This window comes from Falco punctatus (assembly GCF_963210335.1).
Source record: "Falco punctatus genome assembly, chromosome: 1".
Classification (NCBI taxonomy): Eukaryota; Metazoa; Chordata; class Aves; order Falconiformes; family Falconidae; genus Falco; species Falco punctatus.
Window position 1 is genome coordinate 58949040 of NC_137580.1, and position 19771 is coordinate 58968810.

General features: G+C 37.7%; 1 protein-coding gene across 3 annotated transcripts in view; it reads right to left on the bottom strand.

Moving 5' to 3' along the window:
- Positions 1-367: 367 nt before the first annotated feature.
- NMU (neuromedin U) overlaps positions 368-19771 on the bottom strand; it is a 43219-nt gene continuing 23815 nt past the window's right edge. Inside the window, exons 2-10 of one of the 3 annotated variants that reach the window (XM_080385496.1) lie at positions 19137-19195; positions 15256-15303; positions 15098-15157; positions 14463-14492; positions 14305-14355; positions 12182-12256; positions 8792-8845; positions 7365-7404; positions 368-6789 (exon numbers count right to left, since the gene is read on the bottom strand). In XM_080385496.1, the coding sequence (XP_080241622.1) occupies positions 7369-7404; positions 8792-8845; positions 12182-12256; positions 14305-14355; positions 14463-14492; positions 15098-15157; positions 15256-15303; positions 19137-19195 (413 nt within the window). In that variant the 3' untranslated portion in view covers positions 368-6789; positions 7365-7368. The remainder of the gene's footprint in view (positions 6790-7364; positions 7405-8791; positions 8846-12181; positions 12257-14304; positions 14356-14462; positions 14493-15097; positions 15158-15255; positions 15304-19136; positions 19196-19771) is intronic. The other 2 variants (XM_080385497.1, XM_080385498.1) reach the window with 2 other exon arrangements.

A 19771-nucleotide genomic window follows, 5' to 3' on the forward strand; every position in this document is an offset into this window, starting at 1 on the left:
GACAGAAAAAAATGAAATTTATTTAGCTATAACTATACAGGAAAACACAAAATACAGGAGCAGATTACTACCAATTGTTAAGAATGTGAATCTTGCCTATACTGACCGGTTTCTTTATGAAATTTTAAAAATCTGTTATCCATATGTTACCTGCCATAAAGTTTGTCACTGTGTTGTATGTTTAATTCAGAATTCTTTTTAAAATAACAAAACGAAAATAGTTAAAATAACATAAAATTATTGTACGATGGTGGTTACAAAAAGCATTATTGAAAATAACTCCACTTTTAAAATTTTGTCATAATAATGGCATGTATTTTTAATTTTACTTGCCTTCTGCTTCTTTCTGCAAGTGTAAAACCATTTCTCCAATTTCATCTTTCGGTTTTTCTTTTGAAGGAAAAATTCCAAAATTTCTCAGTGTGTCATTCCATTCAGTATCTTCATTTGGATCCTGTTTTAATATTATGAAACTAAATCAACAAATCAGTCTTATGCACCTTTTTTAACATCAAAACCAGCCCTTTTTCACTTTGGAATATAGTAAGAATATTACAAAACACCATTACTTAAAGGCTTCAGTACCTTCATGGACCTTCATTGTATTGGGTTTGCACGGCAAAGTTTTGGTAGCAGAGGGCTGCAGGGGTGGCTTCTGTGAGAAGCTGCAAGAAGTTTCCCCTATGTCCAACAGAGCCAATGCCAGCCGGCTCCAAGCCAGAGCTGCTGCTGGCCAAGGCCAAGCCCATCAGCACCAGACGGTGGTAGCACCTCTGGGATAATATATTTAAGAAGGGGGGAAAAAAAACCCTGTGTAACTGCAGTCAGAAGAGAGGAGTGAGACTGTGTAAGAGCAGTCACTCTGCAGACACCAAGGTCAGTGAAGAAGGAGGAGGAGGAGGAGGAGGAGGAGGAGGAGGAGGTGCTCCACGTGTCAGAACAGAGATTCCCCTGCAGCCCATGGTGAGGACCGTGGTGAGGCAGGCTGTGCCACTCAGCCCATGGAGGTTAATGGTGGACCAGATATCAACCTGCAGCCCATGGAGGACCCCACACTGGCATAGGTGGATGCCCAAAGGAAGCTGTGACCCCATGGGAAGCCCATGTTGGAGCAGGCTCCTGGCAGGACCTGTAGACCCATGAAGAGAGGAGCCCATACTGGAGCAGGTTTGCTGCAGGACTTACGGCCCTGGGGGGGACCTGCACCAGATCAGTCTGTTCCTGAAGGACTGCGTCCTGTGGAAAGGACCCACACTGGAGCAGTTCATGAAGAACTACAGCCCATTAGAATGACTTATGTTGGAGAAGTTTGTGGAGGACTGTCTTCTATGAGAGGGACCCCATGCTGAGGCAGGGGAAGAGTGTGAGGAGTCCTGCACTGGAGGAGGAAGGAGCAGCAGACAACTGTAATGAAGTGACTAGAACCCCCATTCCCTGTTCCCTTGTGCCACTGGTGGCGGGAAGGCAGAGAAACTGGGAGTGAAGTTCAGCCTAGGAAGAAGGGAGGGGGTGGGGAAGGGGTTTTTAAGTTTTTGTTTCTTTCTCATTATCCTATTCTGATTTGAATGGTAATAAATTAAACTTAATTTCCTCAAGCTGAGTGTTTTGCCCATGACAGTAACTGCTGAGTGATCTCCCTGTCCTTATCTCAACCCACAAGCTCTTCGTTGCATTTTCTCTCCCTTGCCTAGTTTGAGGAGGGGAGTGGTAGAGCTGCTTTGGTGGGCACCTGGTGTCCAACCAAGGTTAACTCACCACAATCATTCTCTTATGAATATTCATTTGTAATTTTTCACTTATCAACAGAAAACAGCAAGATAATAAGAGAGAAAGAAAACTCAAAATGTAAGCATAGATAAAATAATCTGTCTCCAAAATATCAGCTAAAAAATTGTCTAAAAGATATATGGAAACCTACTTTAGAAACTCAAAACTATATGCTGCTTAGTCAAACATACTTAAAGAAATACAGCATTATACAGGCAAGATTTTTGTATCAGTATTTTTATGCTTCTACTATGAACAAGGTATTGACACTGTGAATAAACATGTAAAACAATGCCTAGAATAAGAAAAATATTTTTATACAAATTATTAATATTAATGTGTCAACATAGGCTACTTCATACACCAAATTTGTAGCACAGGACTTCTGTAGGTGTTAAGTCTACATTTGTGGTAATTTTAATTAAACAGTTAAGATAAAGGAACTGCATGCTATTTATAAGACTGCATTTCTACTGAAATTACATTAAAAGAATCTGTTTATTGCAACTGGACTGCCGTCAGAATGGTAGAATAGCAACACATTAGGAGGCCTCAAATATGGATTAGAAGTAGTAATGCAGATTTAATTTAAAACAGGTTGTTAATCAAAAAGTGTGGTATTTTTGGCCCTGAAATAATGACTTGTTTGAAAACCTCCATAAAGAAATCTCTGTATAAATACCTATGTATCAGAAATATTTAGTGTTATTCATAACTCCATAATAATGCAGCATCAAATGAAAAAGAAGTATATTACAATAATTTTACCTAAGGAATCATCCAAGATTTCCATTGGATTACTACCATGCCCATGAAAACTGCATTGGCCTTTCAAGCTTACAGCTAACTCGTTTTTATTCAACAAAGATCTTGTACAGAATTTGAATGAAAACAAATTCTAATGAAGATCAAGTGGTACACATGCCTCAGGAATTTCACAAAGCTAAAAAAAGTGCTGTAGATGAAAACGTACTAGGGAAATCCACAAAGAGAGTAAATGGAATCACGCTATCCCTCTCACGGAAGTACAGTGGGTTTGCAAGAAGACTTGGCTCTGCCAGTTTCTCTGCCATGAGGAAGAAAGCGAGGCTTGGCAGGATTTGGAGTGGAAAGGAAGTGGCAGTAGTTCCTCCAACGCTCCTACTACATGTGCTCAGCAGACTGCAGGCAAGGGTACTGCTACCAATATTCACTACTAGCAGAGCACTCCAGCTTTGCAAACATCTAGTGCCTTATTGCTATGGTAAGGAAGAGTTTTCATAGCTTAAAACTTTGGTTCCTTCTACAAAGCTCCAGTATCCAGATTTTGGGCTATAGATGACAACCCCATTGTAAATAGTTATACTATTTGGAAAATTACTTTCTGTATCATTCTACCTCTAAGAACATGGTTATTTCATCACCAAGTCTTTCAAATATACTAGCAAACTTACTTTATCCACATATGAAAACATAGATGAAGAACTAAAAATAAGTTATGTTTTCCCCTTCTTTGATTGAAAAGTAATTTATATAATCCACTGGAAAGAATAGAAGAGAAGCTCCATATATATTCTAATTAATTACATGGTCACTAATGGGTCTAGAATAGGAAAAACCCAAATGCAGATTTTGTTATACTGTAATTCCTTAGGGTTTACTTTTTGTTGCATGGTTTTGAAATTATATGTCCAGTTATGATTATGGTTTTTATTATGTTTTATAATGCCTTGTGATAAATAGGACATAAAAAAGTCCTACACTGAGTCTTACGGCAAGTTTTCAACCCTTCACCAAAGCCAAATTTTTACTTAGGTACAGCCAGGGTATCAAAAAATCCACAGAACTAAGAGGCCTACTCCCCCAAGGGAAACACTGAAGAAACACGAGTGATAGGCACTCTGCCATCCTCAGAAGTGCTTTAGTGTATGATGTCTTGACTTAAATCAAGATCAGATTTCCTCACTTCACAGAATGCAAATCTTTCTCCACAGTAGAAGGATTATGGAGAATCACAAGGCATTATAAAACATAATAAAAAACATAATCATAACTGGACATATAATTTCAAAACCATGCAACAAAAAGGACTACTGAAACACAATTTGAATGTAGGTAACTTAGAAGATAAGCTCTAGCCAGTTTTTGCCAGGGATGATTTTGACACTTTGTGTTTTTCTGTATATGTAGGTCCTACATAAAATCTTTCCACAGTATTTCACATAAATGGGCTATTTTATACTATTTCTATTTAATGTTTGCAACATTCAATAGGTTTGTGTAACCAGTTGTACGTTAGACATTTTCTAGATGCTGTTAGATCTAACCAAATGTAAAAGCAAAAAAAAAAAAAAAATCAAGAATCCTGTATCACAGCAAATGTAACAGGAGATGGCGTCTCATAAATCTGAACTCCAGTGTCAAGGAAGAGAAGATCAGAAACCAGCAAACCTTTTATCATTTTTTAAACAGATTTAATTAAATCAATGTTTAAAAAGTTGGTGTTAAGTGATTAGCTCAAGGTTGTAGTAATATATGAAATAAATGAAAATATGTGTCAAAAAATTCATAAGATATTTGATGGTAAGAGTGCAAAGAAGCCAGGCAGTGACAGAAGTGATCCCATGTAAACTGGAGTTTGAAGGTAGAGTGCTGAAGCAGTATTACTCTAATAGCAGGCCACGATCTCAAGTAAAAAAACTCACAAAACTTGTCACTGTTGCCAATGATAACGTTAATTACCACCAGCTTTGCCAGTGGTGATGCATATATAAAGTCGGGAAACCCACAGGCTGGGTAATGCCAATCCTAACTCTTCAGATAAACTTGATTTGCAGGGGGGTTGGTTTTTTTTGGCGAATGACATGAAACAAATTCTCAATGTTTTTAAAATATGCTACACCTGTAATTGTCCAGCTAGCAGGGTGTAATATTTCATTATTCTTACAGGGCTGTAACGACAGTTAAACTCACAGGTTTCCTGGTGTGTTTGCACCAGGCACCCCCCACAATCTGCCCTCCCGCCCGCCAGGTCTGAGGTGGCCTCAGGCGGCCGCCCGGCTCTCTGCCCTGCGGGGCCCTGCGCCAGCTGCTGCCTCGCTGCCACCCGCCGCGGCGCGGGCGCCTTCTCTCTCCGGCTGCCTCCGTTGAGGCGGTTGCCCCGGCCGGCACGACGTGGCTCTGTAGCGCTCGCTCGGCACCTCCCCCCACTATCCGCCTGCAGTCTCCCCCGTTTCCTTGACGGCCCCACCTCAAGTCCCTCATTGCCCTCGGCCTCAGCTGCTGCCCCACTCGGACAGCTCGGGACTGGGGTGACCCTCCCGCCCACCTGCACGGCTGCCGCCGGGGCGCTGCCTCTCCCCGCGGCGGCCGCCATCTCACCCGATGGTGACAGGGCTGCCCCGGCCTCACCGGTTCTAACGGCGGGAGGCGGGAGCGCGGGGAGGGGCGGGGTGGCCGGCCCGGCCGTTCCAGCCAGCGGTCGTTACTTGTTGCTGAGAAAACTGATCCCGTTTACAAGAATTTCAGGAAGAAAAAAAAAAACAAAAACACCACAACAGAAACCAAGCAAAATTAAACAAAATCCAAACAAAACATCAAACCGGAGGCACTTTCCGTCTGGGCCCCCCGAGGCGGCGGTGGGGTGCGGATGTGCCTGAAGGGCAGCCCTGGTCCCCGCCTCGCCCTCCAGCCACGGCCTGCGCCTCCCGCTGCCTGCTTGTAAGGCAGTTGTGGGAAGAACTGAAACAAATCACCTAATTTAATACAATACAATATAATGAGCGTTTTGTGGCAGGCCTCGCATAAGTTTTGACCGGGGGTCATATATAACTAGATCCTCAGTTCACAAATAATTGCACCAGTCCAACTGGAGACATAGCAGACGGGAAAAGAAGCAGGTAAGAAGAGGGGAAAGAACTTCAGCTGGTTTCCGCCTCTGAGGCCATCCCTTTTCCCAGCTATCTTCTGAAGTTCAGCTGCTTATCCAAGCTTGCAGAAGCTGGATTAGTAATGCTGAGATGAATTCAGACCGTGACCAGCCAATACGTTAATAATTCCCTTCTACACTGAATGATTAGTTACTTTCAACATAATTAAAAATTTGTATTTTAACACAATCCTGGTATGAAAACAAGCTCAAGAGAGAGAAGCTAGGAAGATTGTGAGGCTAACATGCTTTTGGTAGAGTTTCTTTAATTACACTCAAAACCAGTTGAGTTTTCAAGCGAAAACTAATTCTGGAAGAATGTAAATAATGCAATTAAGTGCTCTTCTAAATGAGAACCATGCTGCACCTGCATTCTTAATAGCTAAAAAAATTTATGCCATTGTATTCAATTTCAGTTGAATTGAAATTGAGATATTTCTTCAAAAAATGCAACTTGTTCAATTTCCTTTTCTTAAGGTAATAGAGATTCTAATTTTTTTCATCCAGTGAACAACTGTTAACCTTAAGGCTCATTAACAACTGCCAAACTCCTTTATCATCAACCTAGTTCTGTAGATCACCTGCAGAGCACTTATCTTGACTGACCCTGCAGACTGCCAGAAGTCCACAGGCCTCAGTGAATGACATACAGAGGTAGAGAACATCGTCTTGAAAACCAAACCACACCTTTTGTTTAGCCTTCCTAGATAACCTGTGATTTTAAAGGCTGCACAAATCACTTAACAACATATTTTGAAAAAATGCAATCATCTACATTGCAAACATTCTCATTAAAACAACTCTGAGTGCCTTTATTTATAAGGGAAAATAAATGTACATAACTGTTGTTAGAGGCAATATCTGCTGCATGCACATTTTTACAAATACATTACACACAATTGTAAACATCATAACACTAAGAAACAATTTTAATGTTTTTAATATAATCAAGAAAGTAAAGAAACTTTTGAATCCTTAACAATCTAGTTTAAGAATGTTTACATACTAGTGGTTTTTAATTGTACATTGGTAATGATTAATTTTTCTAAGGAAAACAGTATGTCCATGTACTCGGCACTCGTACAGTATTAGCTCTAGGTCAGGAATCCGAAATCCTGAAAAGTAAGAAAAAGCATTAGCTGTTGGTATGATATAACATTAAATACTTAAAATATGGAAAAGGTATAAAATATATTAGAAAACATATTATTATGTTGCTATACTTTTTAATATCGTTCAAAATAGTTGAATGCTTTGAAATTAAATCCTGAAGTCTGTCCTTAGTTTCACTGAGAGGTTTTTTTCTATGTGAGATTAAGGGATTTCCCCCAGGATTTCGGTTTACGTCTCAGTATCTATTTGACAGGTAGTTGAATCAATTCTTCCTGACATATACTTATCATCATTGGAAACTTTCCAAACTGTTTACAAATCTGGGATATTCTCCATTTCTTGCTGCCTGAAACACCTCAGTGTTCTCTGTTCTAGGAACTGAGTACCTACTTCTATTCACTTCATCTGAAGTTGCATTTATTTAACACATCTGGGAGAAGCTTGGCTGTGGAAATCTAAGTTGGCTACACTGTTAACAGCTTTCTGAAACTACTTCTCAACAAAAATATTGTGGCCTATTTGTATAGAAGTAAACTAATTTAGATGTAGATAATGATTAAAAATATTAAATAAATACCTCCTTAGCGAAAATCCACTGATCTCCTTCCATTGCGTGGCTGAAAGACAAATATTCAATAGAGCTCTATAAAACTAACTCGATTCAGTAACAAAGCCCCACACAGCTTGGTACGTGTAGAAACTGGTAAAATTCCGAGTTCTGTCAATGTCATCTTCCTTAAAGATAAACCTGAGACCACTTATTGTTTAATGCATATCCATCTCTGGAGAACATACAGTAAAATTTACTACATATAGACTGAAGAATGCATTATGCCTATCTTGTATGATTTTATAAGAGGAGAAAGCCACAAGAAGTCACTCTAAGAAGCCATTATCCCTCATTCTTTCTGTATTTTCTTAACATGTGGTTTCAGGTTTGTTGTTATTGCATTGTAAGTGTTTGTTGCAATTCATAAACCAATATATGTCACTCTCAGTTTTATTTTTCGACTGCGTGCTTTAACATAGGCAAGGAGTTTCTCCGTTTTCACTGTGGTCATTTTCAGAAATATTTTAGACTACTTGGACTTAATACAATTTCTACTAAAGCTGATAAAAAATTTCTTACTGAGCTTAATAAGGATTTGCTTTTTACTCTGTCATTGTGAATGCACCAATGTTAGTATTACCCAACTTTAAAGATTCAAGCATGATACATAAGAAATTTAACTACACAAACTTGCAGTCTTTTCATTAGAATCACAGAATCATTTAGGTTGGAAAAGACCTTTAAGATCATCGAGTCCAACCGTAGTAACTTTCTTATTCAAAGCCATTAGCCACTTTCTTATTTAAATAGAAAAAAACATTAACCAAAACCAAGAGAGTTATTATTAAGTGTGACTTGCCATCTTTAACTTGCTAAATTGTGCTAAAATGGAGTAAAAAGGCTCTATGACATAAAAGATGAACATAGTAGTTTTGTTCTCATGAGAATTTTTTATCTAGTTTCTAACCCTACTGGTCAAATTACAAGGAAAATGGGGAACGCAGGCTCAGTAGCAGTTTTGATACAGTGTGTAAGCATGGCATTGTATTTACATCACGTGCAAATGTACCATGTTGAACAATGTTTTAGAACAATTGTCCAAGATGCTGTGTTTTCTATAACTTTCTCTGAGAATTACAGACATGATAACTTATTAAGGCATTGCATGGTATCATGTATACATTATTTGTTGTACATATTAATGTACATTATTTGTTGTACATAATAATGTTGTACATATTAATAAATATTAATATATGTACAAAGACTCCCTACTATTACTTTATTTTAATCTAAGAAAATGGAGCAGATCTTGAGTAGTACTATATGGTGGAATGCTCTTACTGAAAAAGTTTCCTCCATCACAGTAATTCTTAACATAATTCACTCTTTTCTCTACTTTTTGTTTTGTAACACCACAAAAAGAAAAAAAAAAAGTGTTAAACAAACCATACCCTGTAGAAAAAGTAGCCTCTGCTTTGAATCCCTCCAGGCCCTTGAAGTTCTTCCTGAAAAAAAGTATTTTAAATCATAGAATGGTTTGGGTCGGAAGGGACCTTAAAGATCATTTCGTTCCAACCCCCCCTGCTACAGGCAGGGACACCTTCCACCAGACCAGGCTGCTCAAAGCCCCATCCAGCCTGGCCTGGAACACTGCCAGGGATGGGGCATCCACAGCTGCTCTGGGCAACTTGTTGCAGTGTCTCACCACCCTCACAGTAAAGAATTTCTTCCTAATAATTAATCTAAATCTACCCTCTTTCAGTTTCATCATATCTACTCTTGTAAATTAATGCATATAGATAATGCATTTTTTATATACATATTAAAAGTATTACTTCAGTACTACCATACAGTCTTGCCCCTTAACAAGGCACAACCCAGACACAACCAGAGTGTCTTCAGGGTAGCAGAATCTCTACAAAGTAGAGCTGGTCTGTACCTCAGGGAAGGACAACAATGCAAAGCTTAAATATCAGAAATACATTGCCATTGGAGTGTCTTATGGTATTTATATTTCATTATTTTTCTACTTTTTCTATTCAATACATGAACAAAAATAAAACCAGGACCGAAACAGGCAGCTGTTGCAAGTTAAAGGAATTGATCTAGAACATAAAAGGAAATCAAGTGTGCAATTACTAATATGGAATTGTGATTTATGTTAATATGTTATTTTCTGCTTACGGCTAAGCACTTCTTAAAGACTACATAGTTTTCTTGTTTGATTTTATGACAGGTTGGTATTAGAAAACAACTGAAGCTAAAATCTGTATTCATTGTTACACCCACCTTCTAAACTTCCAAGGATTTGGAGATGTTAAAAAAAATACATGCTGTAATATATGTGCATGTATATTCACAAATCTGCATGTGTATATATATATATATATATATATATATATACACACAGAGACATACATATTCTTGAAGAAGTATGGTTATTTAAAGTTTATTTTAATGCCTGTCCTCTACAAGTTATCTTGTTCAGTCTCTTGGGTGGACTTGCTAACAAAATGCTCGTTGTCTTCTTTCTTAGATCATATTTTATAAGTCAAGATGCAACTCAAGAGGAATCAAATTCATGACAAAATCTGGTGTCAGCCCAAACTGGGCTGAGTGAATAAATTTAATAAAACGCGTTTCCTTCTTCACCTATCCACCTTTTCAATTCCTTATCTGATTGGAAAGAGGTGGGTGTGTTTATGTACAACAGGTTCTGGTTTTCTTCCCAGTGAGAAAAAAAAAAAGAAAATCAGCAAGCTAATCATTTCTAAAGCACGTTCTGTGACACCAGAGTCAGATAGTCCAACCAAAGGTGGGCAGCCCACAGGAACATAGGGGCTTCCTGCTCCATGGGGGATCGGAGTTCCTCTGCACATCTTAGGCAGGGTTGCTCCAGTCCTCTACTGGCTTTAAAGTTTACCCATGCTATCTCCCTATCAGCCCAACTGGTAGAGTCTCTTGGAAAGAAATATTTATAGCTTTCTCACAGTCATGGAATAATTGCAATAATCTGCCATCAATAATAAAAGTATTTCAGTGGTTTTGTAATTTTCTATGGCCCTCAGCAATAACATTTGGATAGGGTTTTAAACTCATACTAAAATATACTGAAATCTGCCATATAAACAAATATGATAAGTGTAATATGGATGAATTTCAAAGATTTATTATAACATTAAAATAAATAAGGTGTATGCAAAAATACAAAACCCAAAAGAGTCTGCAAAGGCAACTGAGTCCACAAGATGTGAGCGCTTTGTAAAGATCTGGTGTTTATGGGCTATACAGGAATAAATAACATCTTTAACAAGGTGACTGGCATTCACAGCAGGAATTGACAACAGGAAATCAAAAAAGTTGCTTTCTATAAAATGCAATTCAATTTAGAGCTGTTTTCATTGTTTCTTTAGATCTACATGAATATTTTTAAATGGCTATATTCCGTAAGTGACAGCCATGCCATTACTTTTCTTGGCTTCAGCTGTATAGAAGAAAATGTATGCAAGTACATATTTAATATTATGCATGTCTTCATTGGGATTTAATGAGCTCTTCACTTTGTAGGTCTAAATGCCTATCTTTTGCCTGTATATAGGTCCAATAGCATAAATACAGTTCACATCAAATTCATCACGAGGTAAATTTTACCCCATATTTTCCTTTCAGATATGTAGCAGGTTACATTTTCTTAACAATTTTAGTCCATGAGAAGAAGTACGAACTCTTTAAGTTCTTATATGTGGCCAGGTTCTGTCACTGGATAAGAAAAACGTGATTCAGGGCATATAGTTGGGATTATGCAATGATCCCAAGAGAAGGGCAGAAAGCTGGCATAAATAATCATAGGATTAAGAGTTCAGTGAAAATTTGGGAGTTAACAACACAGCCTTTATCTGGATTGAAAAAGGAAAAATCCTACTTATGGGGATGCTAATATCCGAGTTTTAAGTATCGCATTTGTAGACCTAATTGAACTTGTGTGTCAGTGAATATTAAGATATTGATAAGAATCAGATAAGAAATCACATCAACGTATCTAAGGAACAACCAAGCCGAAGTCAATGTGAAACAGCAAGAATCTGGGTCTTAGACTGTAGTATACTATGTTATACAGGAATCTTTGGTGTTCTTATAGAGAAGGATTCTTATATCTCAGACTACATTTTTCTCTCCATAGCTGTATTAAGGAAGTGGACATTAGTAGCCATCTGCTTTTTTATTTTTGAAATTCTAAGTTGCATTTGCAGCAAATATACCAAGTTTTTTATGATAGCTTAGAAATAATGGTGCTGTTTCTCTCTATGCAAAACTTTTGTTCCAAAACACACTACTGTTCTATTGAAAATTAATTCCATTGAGAACTTCATCTGCACCTTGTTAAACGGTAAAATTGCCTATAAATTACTTTACTAAGTCATAAATAATATGCATTTAAGGAGTAAATATGGTTTGAATTCCAAACAGGGAAAACAAGGAACTCCCTAGAAAATATAACTCAACTGCAATATAATGGTACAAATAAATTTCAATATATTTTTATTTTTATGAAATAATTAACAGATCCATTTTGATACATATGCTCTGTGTTCTACCACTGTCCTGTTTTAAGGTATATTACTTCAGTGTTTTCTTGGTTTAAATGTTAAATATCAGCAGGATTATTTTTCACTAATTAAATAATAGAAACCCCTCATGTTTCTAATGAAAATACACTAGTGTGATATTAAATCATGAAAATAAAAGTATTATGAGCAGAAAGGCCCACAAGGACATTTTTAGAAGAGCTAATGAATCACAAAGTGTGAGAATGCAAGCATGCAGAGTTTAAGATTACATACGTCCACTTTGTATCTCTTCAGTCTTCTCTCATTAAGCTGGGGAACGAGTTGCAGTAAAGGATGCAGGACAGACGACTGAGAGGACATGAACACACACACATGAGCAACAATGAAATTCAGACCTTATGATGCAAAAAAAGTCTCTTCCTGCAGTATTGGCTTATAGACCAAACAAGACAAAAAAGGACTGAATATGTTAATTAAGAAAGTTATTTTTTTAACATTCTGACTTGACAACAAACAGGTACCAACATTTGTATTTACACTACGAATGTGATGCACAGAGTGATGGAGGGAAAAGCTATGCAGCCTCACCTTTACTCACTGAAAGTTCAGAACTGTTTACAGACTTTTTGCCCAGGCAAATGCAATTATTCAGACTCTGATCAGCCTCTGTGAGTGGTAGAGAGAATATTTCCATACAGTACTCCTACTGACATTTCTACGATTGTCTACAATGGAACTTAGCAGCTTCAATCTCCATTGTACTGAAAAGTTCATTTGTCTTCAAAATAAATCACAGCAAGAAAAATTAATGTGGTTTTTTTTTTCTTCTAGAAAACACTGTGCAGAAGGGATCCATTCTCAAGTAAAATTTGTAACCATGGCACTGGTCATTCTACCTAAAAAACAAGCCACAATCATGAAATTCCTTGTGTTCAACAAGACTTTAAACTTGCAGACAACCTTGTTAAGCACAGTGGCATCATGTACAGTGTTAAGTACCCCTCTGGTAAAACACAACCACGTGGGCTTGCGGAGAGAGGTTCAAGCAAGAAACAAAGTAGAACAATCTAAGTTTGCTCAACCAATTTAAACCTTCAACTCATGCAAACATAATTTAAAAAATAATGCATTTTTGATACAGTACTTCTTAGAAAAGTAGCACAATGAAGAGAATTTTAAAATACGGAATAACTAATTAAAGTGTTAATGTACTTAATAAGTAAAATGAACTTGCCAACTTGGAGCTAATTTTGCTCTGTCGGCCTAAGATAGGCAATGTGACATAATATATAAAAAAGTGTAAGTCTGACATGAGTGGAGGAGTTAAAGGGCATCCCAGCTGGCCACTTGGGCTCTGTCTTGCAGTCAGTGGAGAGAGGTTAATAAAGACAGGAAATGACGGATCTCACCTAGGTTAGTATCTGAGAACTGGGCTAGAAAATAGTCAACTAAACAGCTAAACTAGAGTGAGTGAGAAAGTGGTAATCACTGCAGGCAGGCAGAGGCAAAAAGGTATTCAGCATAGGGACAAAGCGGGGTGCAGTAATCTCTTCAGCAGGAGCAGCAGCAGCAATCACTCATTTCACTGTGCCCTGGTTACCATTAAAACTTCCAGAGCAGCTGTGTCATGAAAAGACTGACGCCATTATCAGCAATATCACTTTCTAGGAAATATATCACATATTTCTGATGAAATGTAAAGACCAAGGCAAAAATGGATATTAACATATAATAATGACTGTTAAGAAATGAGAAAACATGAATATGTTTAACTTTCTCAAAATCCTATGATGCACAGAAAAAACACATAGATGCACAGAAATCACAGATTATACTTGCACTTTAGAAGCAGGAATGGATCACGTAGTTTATTTGTTGGTTTATGAGAATGTTTTTATAGCAACAATATTGGACTATTTTTAAAATCATATTTTTCATTTAAAATACAATCCAAAGTCTGAGTGAGACAAATACTATTTTGCCTAATACATATTTATGGCATGCACAAATAGATACAATTTAATTAATTAATAAAAAAAATCATTGAGGGTTCTTAGTATTTATGGTCATGTTCTCAGCTTCTATAAATCTGCATTGTTTCACTGCACATGTTATGTTCTAGTACCAGAAAAAAAGCATTTGATCTTATTCTTAAATGTTGAAACTACAAGATTAAGATGCAACTGGGATCCCATTAAGGTTTGGTTGGGTTTTTTTACACCTTGACAGTACTGATGATCCTCTCCCACGTTCTTAAGAGATGTTCTGTAACTTAAACATGAATCTCCCAGTTCTGAGCTTGCTATTCATTTGGAGAGACTACTGCAAAAAGGAACATCACCTCGTTTTTATGTACAAGCATACATGTACTCACAAGGAGGTGCTATGCCACTTACCATGATGTCTGAGTTGCCTGAGTCATGAGTCTTAGAATAATGAAATAAGAACTGTTCAAAAAAATTAAAAGTGGCATTTTACTACAAAACAGGGTGAGGGTGTTATGGTTTTCTTGACAATTTCAGTGTGATCGTAAAAACATACATAGAAATCTTACCCTTTTGGTGTTGTCTTTTTCATCTAAATCCTGTGGGAATAATCAGTAGAGAGGCTTTTATTTGTTTTCTTAAAAAAAAAAAAAGAGCAATGAACAATTTTGATTACTTTATAAACTTTTCAGTAATGGATTGGAATATCATCCTCCCTTAATAGACATATTACATTTGTCTATTTGTCTAATATTGACATTTACTTGTCAATGTAATTACTCTTTTCTATAATTAAAAGAATTTACAGAACTAACAGAGTTACAGAAAAAACTCTGTAGAGAGCATTGATTACTCTCCACTAGAAGAGCAGTTGCGTTTAGTAGATGCTCTTTTGTATATCCCTAGACTCTCCTAAGTAGATTTCTTTCTCCATTGAGAGCTCATAATTTTTCTAACCCAGAGCAATAAAAGCACCTAAAACCTTGTATCCAGCCTGGAGATTATTTTCCAGATATTGGAGTCTCCCTGTTATCTTTAATAGGTGTTGGATTAAGACACATAGCATTTCAAAGTAAAAAAATTATAGTTTTACTTCCAGGACTGAGTGACACTTCAGATACTGGGTCCTCAGAATTCATTGTAGACACTGGCACACTGAGAGATCAGGCTTCAGAAATGCTACGTGGTCTTTCATGTGTGTTACCTGTGGTTTCTGGAGAAATCCGATTACCAGAAAGCAGAGTTCTTCCAGTATACTGGATGTCTAATGCAAAGAAAACACGAACTCAGGCATCACGCTTCCAACCCTACTACATACAACAAACAGTATCAAAATAATAAAGTAACCTCTGTCTGACTCACCTGAAGCTGAGAATCTGTGGACAGGTAGGCAGAACATGCATCGTCTATCTGTAAAAGTTCACACAGTCCTTTTTTAAGAAGTCAGATTAATAAAAACAAGTGAACTATTTATATTTTCAGAAACAGTTCAGTGCAGCTAAAAGCATGGTAAGCTTGTCCACCATAAGGAATCCTTATAGATACATTCAGGAAATACTTCACATTCAAGGAGGAAAAAAAAGGCCTTAACCACATAAAAAATTACACTTGCTTAATCTGAGCAAACACCTATATATCTGTGTCCTTTATTGTCTTACCTGCCTCATGCCCCTCTTATTTGTAACCTTCTCAGACTAAGTCATATTTTAAATTATGGTTTTAAGCACCTGGGGTATGGACTATAAACTTAAATCTCTTCTGTGATATTTTTGGATTATACAAAACTGTGAAGAAAATGACAAAACTAAAGGAAGTGATTCAATGAGCTGTCCTCAAACACAACTCTTCCAACTGTATTCCAGCATCTTGAGTGATTATGACAGGTGCCAGCACATCTTATGTATGTCAGTCCTTTTGTGCGAGTCACCAAGCAGCCAACGCCCAAGTTTTGCACTGATTTCTTTGTCAAACGGAGAGCCTTACAAGGTTTTGTTTAAAGGAGGTGGTTCCCAGATCACAGTACTAGTAAGAGATATATAAAATATATTTCAAGGGAACTTAAAAGGAACTGTGGAAGAAGCCATTGCTGGTGAACTTAGACATGTCAGCACAGAATGGAACGTGACACACAGAGACACAAACCCCAAACAAACAAATCCACAAACCAAGAAGTCCCAACTCCCATTTCATCTGGATCAAACTCATGTCCATTTAGCTCTACATCTTATCTCCAAAAACCACCAAATGTCAACACCCAGGGAAGAGCAAGACCAGCACCTGAGTAAAACCCATGCTCTCCAACCACCAGCAATCTGTAGTGCAAGCATTCCGAGTTGGAAGTAGGTCTTTGTAACAAAGCTCAGTGGATTTATGTGCTGTGAATGTCACCAATCTCTCTCTGAACCACTGCAAACATCTAGCATCCACAAGGTCCCGTGGCAAGGTTTTCCTAAATACTGCATGAAATACCACTTCTGTTTGTCTTAAGCAGCCTTTTCAAGGCTGTCTTCATTCCGTGCTAGCATAATCTTGTCTTCAAAGAAGTAATGAGTAAATGATTGCTACCCATCCTCTCCGTACTGCCCATAACCTTGTATGGACAGTTGATCACAATCTTCTTCTGTTGTCTCTTTTCCAAGATGAAAGAATCACATAATACTGAATAATTTTTATTGGTGTTATTAATTGAGAAGGGAGAAGAAATGGAATAAAGGGTATTTGAATTAATGGAAGTAATATTACGAGTGCTGAAAGCCTGAAGTATTCTGTGAGGAAAAGAAAAAATCCTCAGTATTCCAATGAAAGTTTAATAATAATGAAAAAAAAGAGGCTTAACTTTTCATTATATAAATTTAAAATTGTATCAAGAGTAACCTCCATTTGTATGCACTGTTGGGGTTTTTCCCATTAAATATTTGACACTGTTAGTCCAGTTGCCAAAAAGCTTTGCCAGTCATCTTGTTCACAAACTGCATTTAAAAAAAAAAAAATGTGTCTTCTGATTTGTTGGGTTTTTTTTTAATAAAGAGTAGGCAATGCAATGGGTCTTATGATTTTACTATAGGTTAAAAGCCCTAAACAGTGCTCTTTAACAATGAAAACATTACATGAAAAAAGCAATAAACAAATAACATTTATCTGAGTACTTCAGGACAAGAAATGATTTATTTCTCTAGAGACAATCTATGAGAAAGCATTAGCAGAGATAGCGGGAAAGCTATTAGCTCACAGAATTCCCCTTTCAAACAGTTTTTGTTGGTAACACATCCTCCTTATTCACTTCATCTTGCATTTGTTTGTCTCTGGGTGTATTAGTTCAGCTTCACTGCTTTCAGAGTAAGGAAACGTAGAGGGAGAAATCAGCAGTGAACGAGATACACTACGCTGAAGTAATTTTGGAAGCCTACATTAAAAATTTACTGTTCCTTCTTAATGAGGTTTTTTTTTTCGTTTTGATTTTTATTGGTTTATTTGCTTGGGTTTTAGTTGGTGGCGTCTCTCAGAGAACTACCATAAATCCGTAGCAGGACAAGCCAGAGATTGCTTTGTGTTCAACACAACACAAGGCAAAGCCTCTCTCAGCTAAAACCTGCATGGGCAAAGCAAGGGCTGAGGAAAAGCCACAGCTTCTGTTAATTTATTTTTTAAAAGGAATTAAAAAGAAGAGCGGTTTCTATCATTCTTGATGCATCATCTCCATAGTTCTCTCTCCTCTCTCAGAAACGTGGCTTGAAGGTAGGAGCTTGCGTAGTGTTTGGGGTTGCTTAAGTAACAAAGAAACAAAAGGATGTGAGTCAAGTAAAGGTACATTATACTTAGTTACAAAGTTCCCATATTTAGAAAATCAAGAGTCATTCCTGGAAAATACTACCTTCATTTAGAGGCAGGGCTTCTCCTGAATAATCCACTAGTAAAGTAATGAACAGGGAAGAACTGATTCTTTTCACTCCAAGAAACTGTGGTGAGCCAGTACGATTTTGTAGTCAGGTTGATTTAGGGTATATAGCTATGCATCTAATTCTCTTTCCTGAGACTATCTCCAGTCCTGCATCATTCCTCCTGTAACAGTAAGTTTTATATCACTTATATTACATAATTTTACACAGAATTTAGTATCTGCATTTTTTCTTGACCAAAACCAACATGAACTTTGCCTTTCTTTCCAGTCACCCTAGGGCCAAATTCTGTTACAACTAGTAAATCTCAGCAATAAATGCAGAAATGTGTAAAACAGCATTATTAATCTAGAATGTAAATAACTTGTTTCCAAAAATTCCTTATAACTATCAGGATCTTACTTCCCAAGAGACTACTTTCTCCCAGGAGGTAAATATTACCAGGACTTATTCAAATGCCAGTCTAGAAATATATCAGGTTTTGAGTCGATACTTCCAATATGAACTCAGGGGAGCTGACAGTAGGGAAGTGTCTCCTGTAATGGCCTCAATAGGAAGAAATTTACTCCCTGCATCTGTACCCTTAGTGTGTCACTTGCTTTCTAATGTTATCAGAAGCTACAAAATTAAATGTCAACAGAATACTTGGTTACAGCAACACTAAAGCATGTGAATTGCAGGCTAAATCCTCTCTGTGTTATGTCCTGCCACTCCATTTGTTCCAAAAGGACAGGGAAGACCCCATGTTAACCTGTGTCATATCCTACAGTCAAAACAAATGTTCATTTCAAAGATGGGAATGGAAGTTATGATAGCAAAGAGTAACAAAATGTTAGAGGGGCTAACTGACACAGTACATTATCCTTTAACTAGTAAAAGGGAGGCTGGAATAGGATTAAATACAGTGTCCCAGCCCTGTGTGCAGAACAGAAGCAGCAAGAGGTTGGACTGGATGAACTGAAATAATTCCTGCATATCACATACAGACTATAAAACTACCAGATGGGACCCTGTGTTGCTTCCAGGGACAGTAACTGCGTGGTCATTGACAGTTAAATGACAAGTGTTATCAAACATAGCTTTCCATTGAACCACAGCAGTCTTTTCCTGGAATGACACGTCAACACCTAGCCTCAACTTCCTCCTGGAACAACCATTCAGAAAATCTGGAAAATAAGATATTTCACCTCATCGCTGATGTCAGGATAGGAGACATACAGGAGAAGAAGGACTGGAAGAAGCAGCACCTGAACTCCGTGCAAGGGAAATACTGAAGAGTGAGATGTGACTGTAGCAAGGATGGGCACAGAAGAAATGGGAGCATACCATAGGGCAGATGATGCTTACCTCTTTCCACAGCTGCAAATCCTCATCTGCCTCAAGTGCCTGAGATGGCATTGGTGCACCTAGAAGCACAAACCGTGCTTAGCAACACTGCCCAACAAAGGTAACTTGTGTAACCATGCTGTGTCAGTCATTTAAATAAACACTCTGAATACAATATACCACCTAGTACGCTTATTAACTGTGAAGTCTGAGAGCTGCGTCGTTCAAGGAAGTCTGCTGCCCTGCATGTTGTGGGGTTTGTCCAATCGTTTCTGCCTGCTCTAAGTCAGCAACACAGCAGGAGGCTTCATCACAAGTTCACAGCAGATACAGACGCTCACACCTCTTAGCAATAGACAGTGTGGAAGTTACTCAGGTTTCACCGAGGGTCAGACTACCGTTAGTCTGTTCTCGGTAGTTAAGTGCAGGCAAGAAAATTTGCATGGCAGCTCTTGAACGTTAAGATCCACTCAGCAAAACACATTCCAGCACCCACAACCTCAAGTTTTCTGAGAACTTGACTCGCCTCCAGCACATGTATTGCAAGTTGAGGATCTGGATTCTACCTCTTGCTTTCTTGTATTTACATAGCACATGTTTAACTCTTTGATTGTAATGTACACTTGCACATGAATGATGCCTGTGATATGAAGATG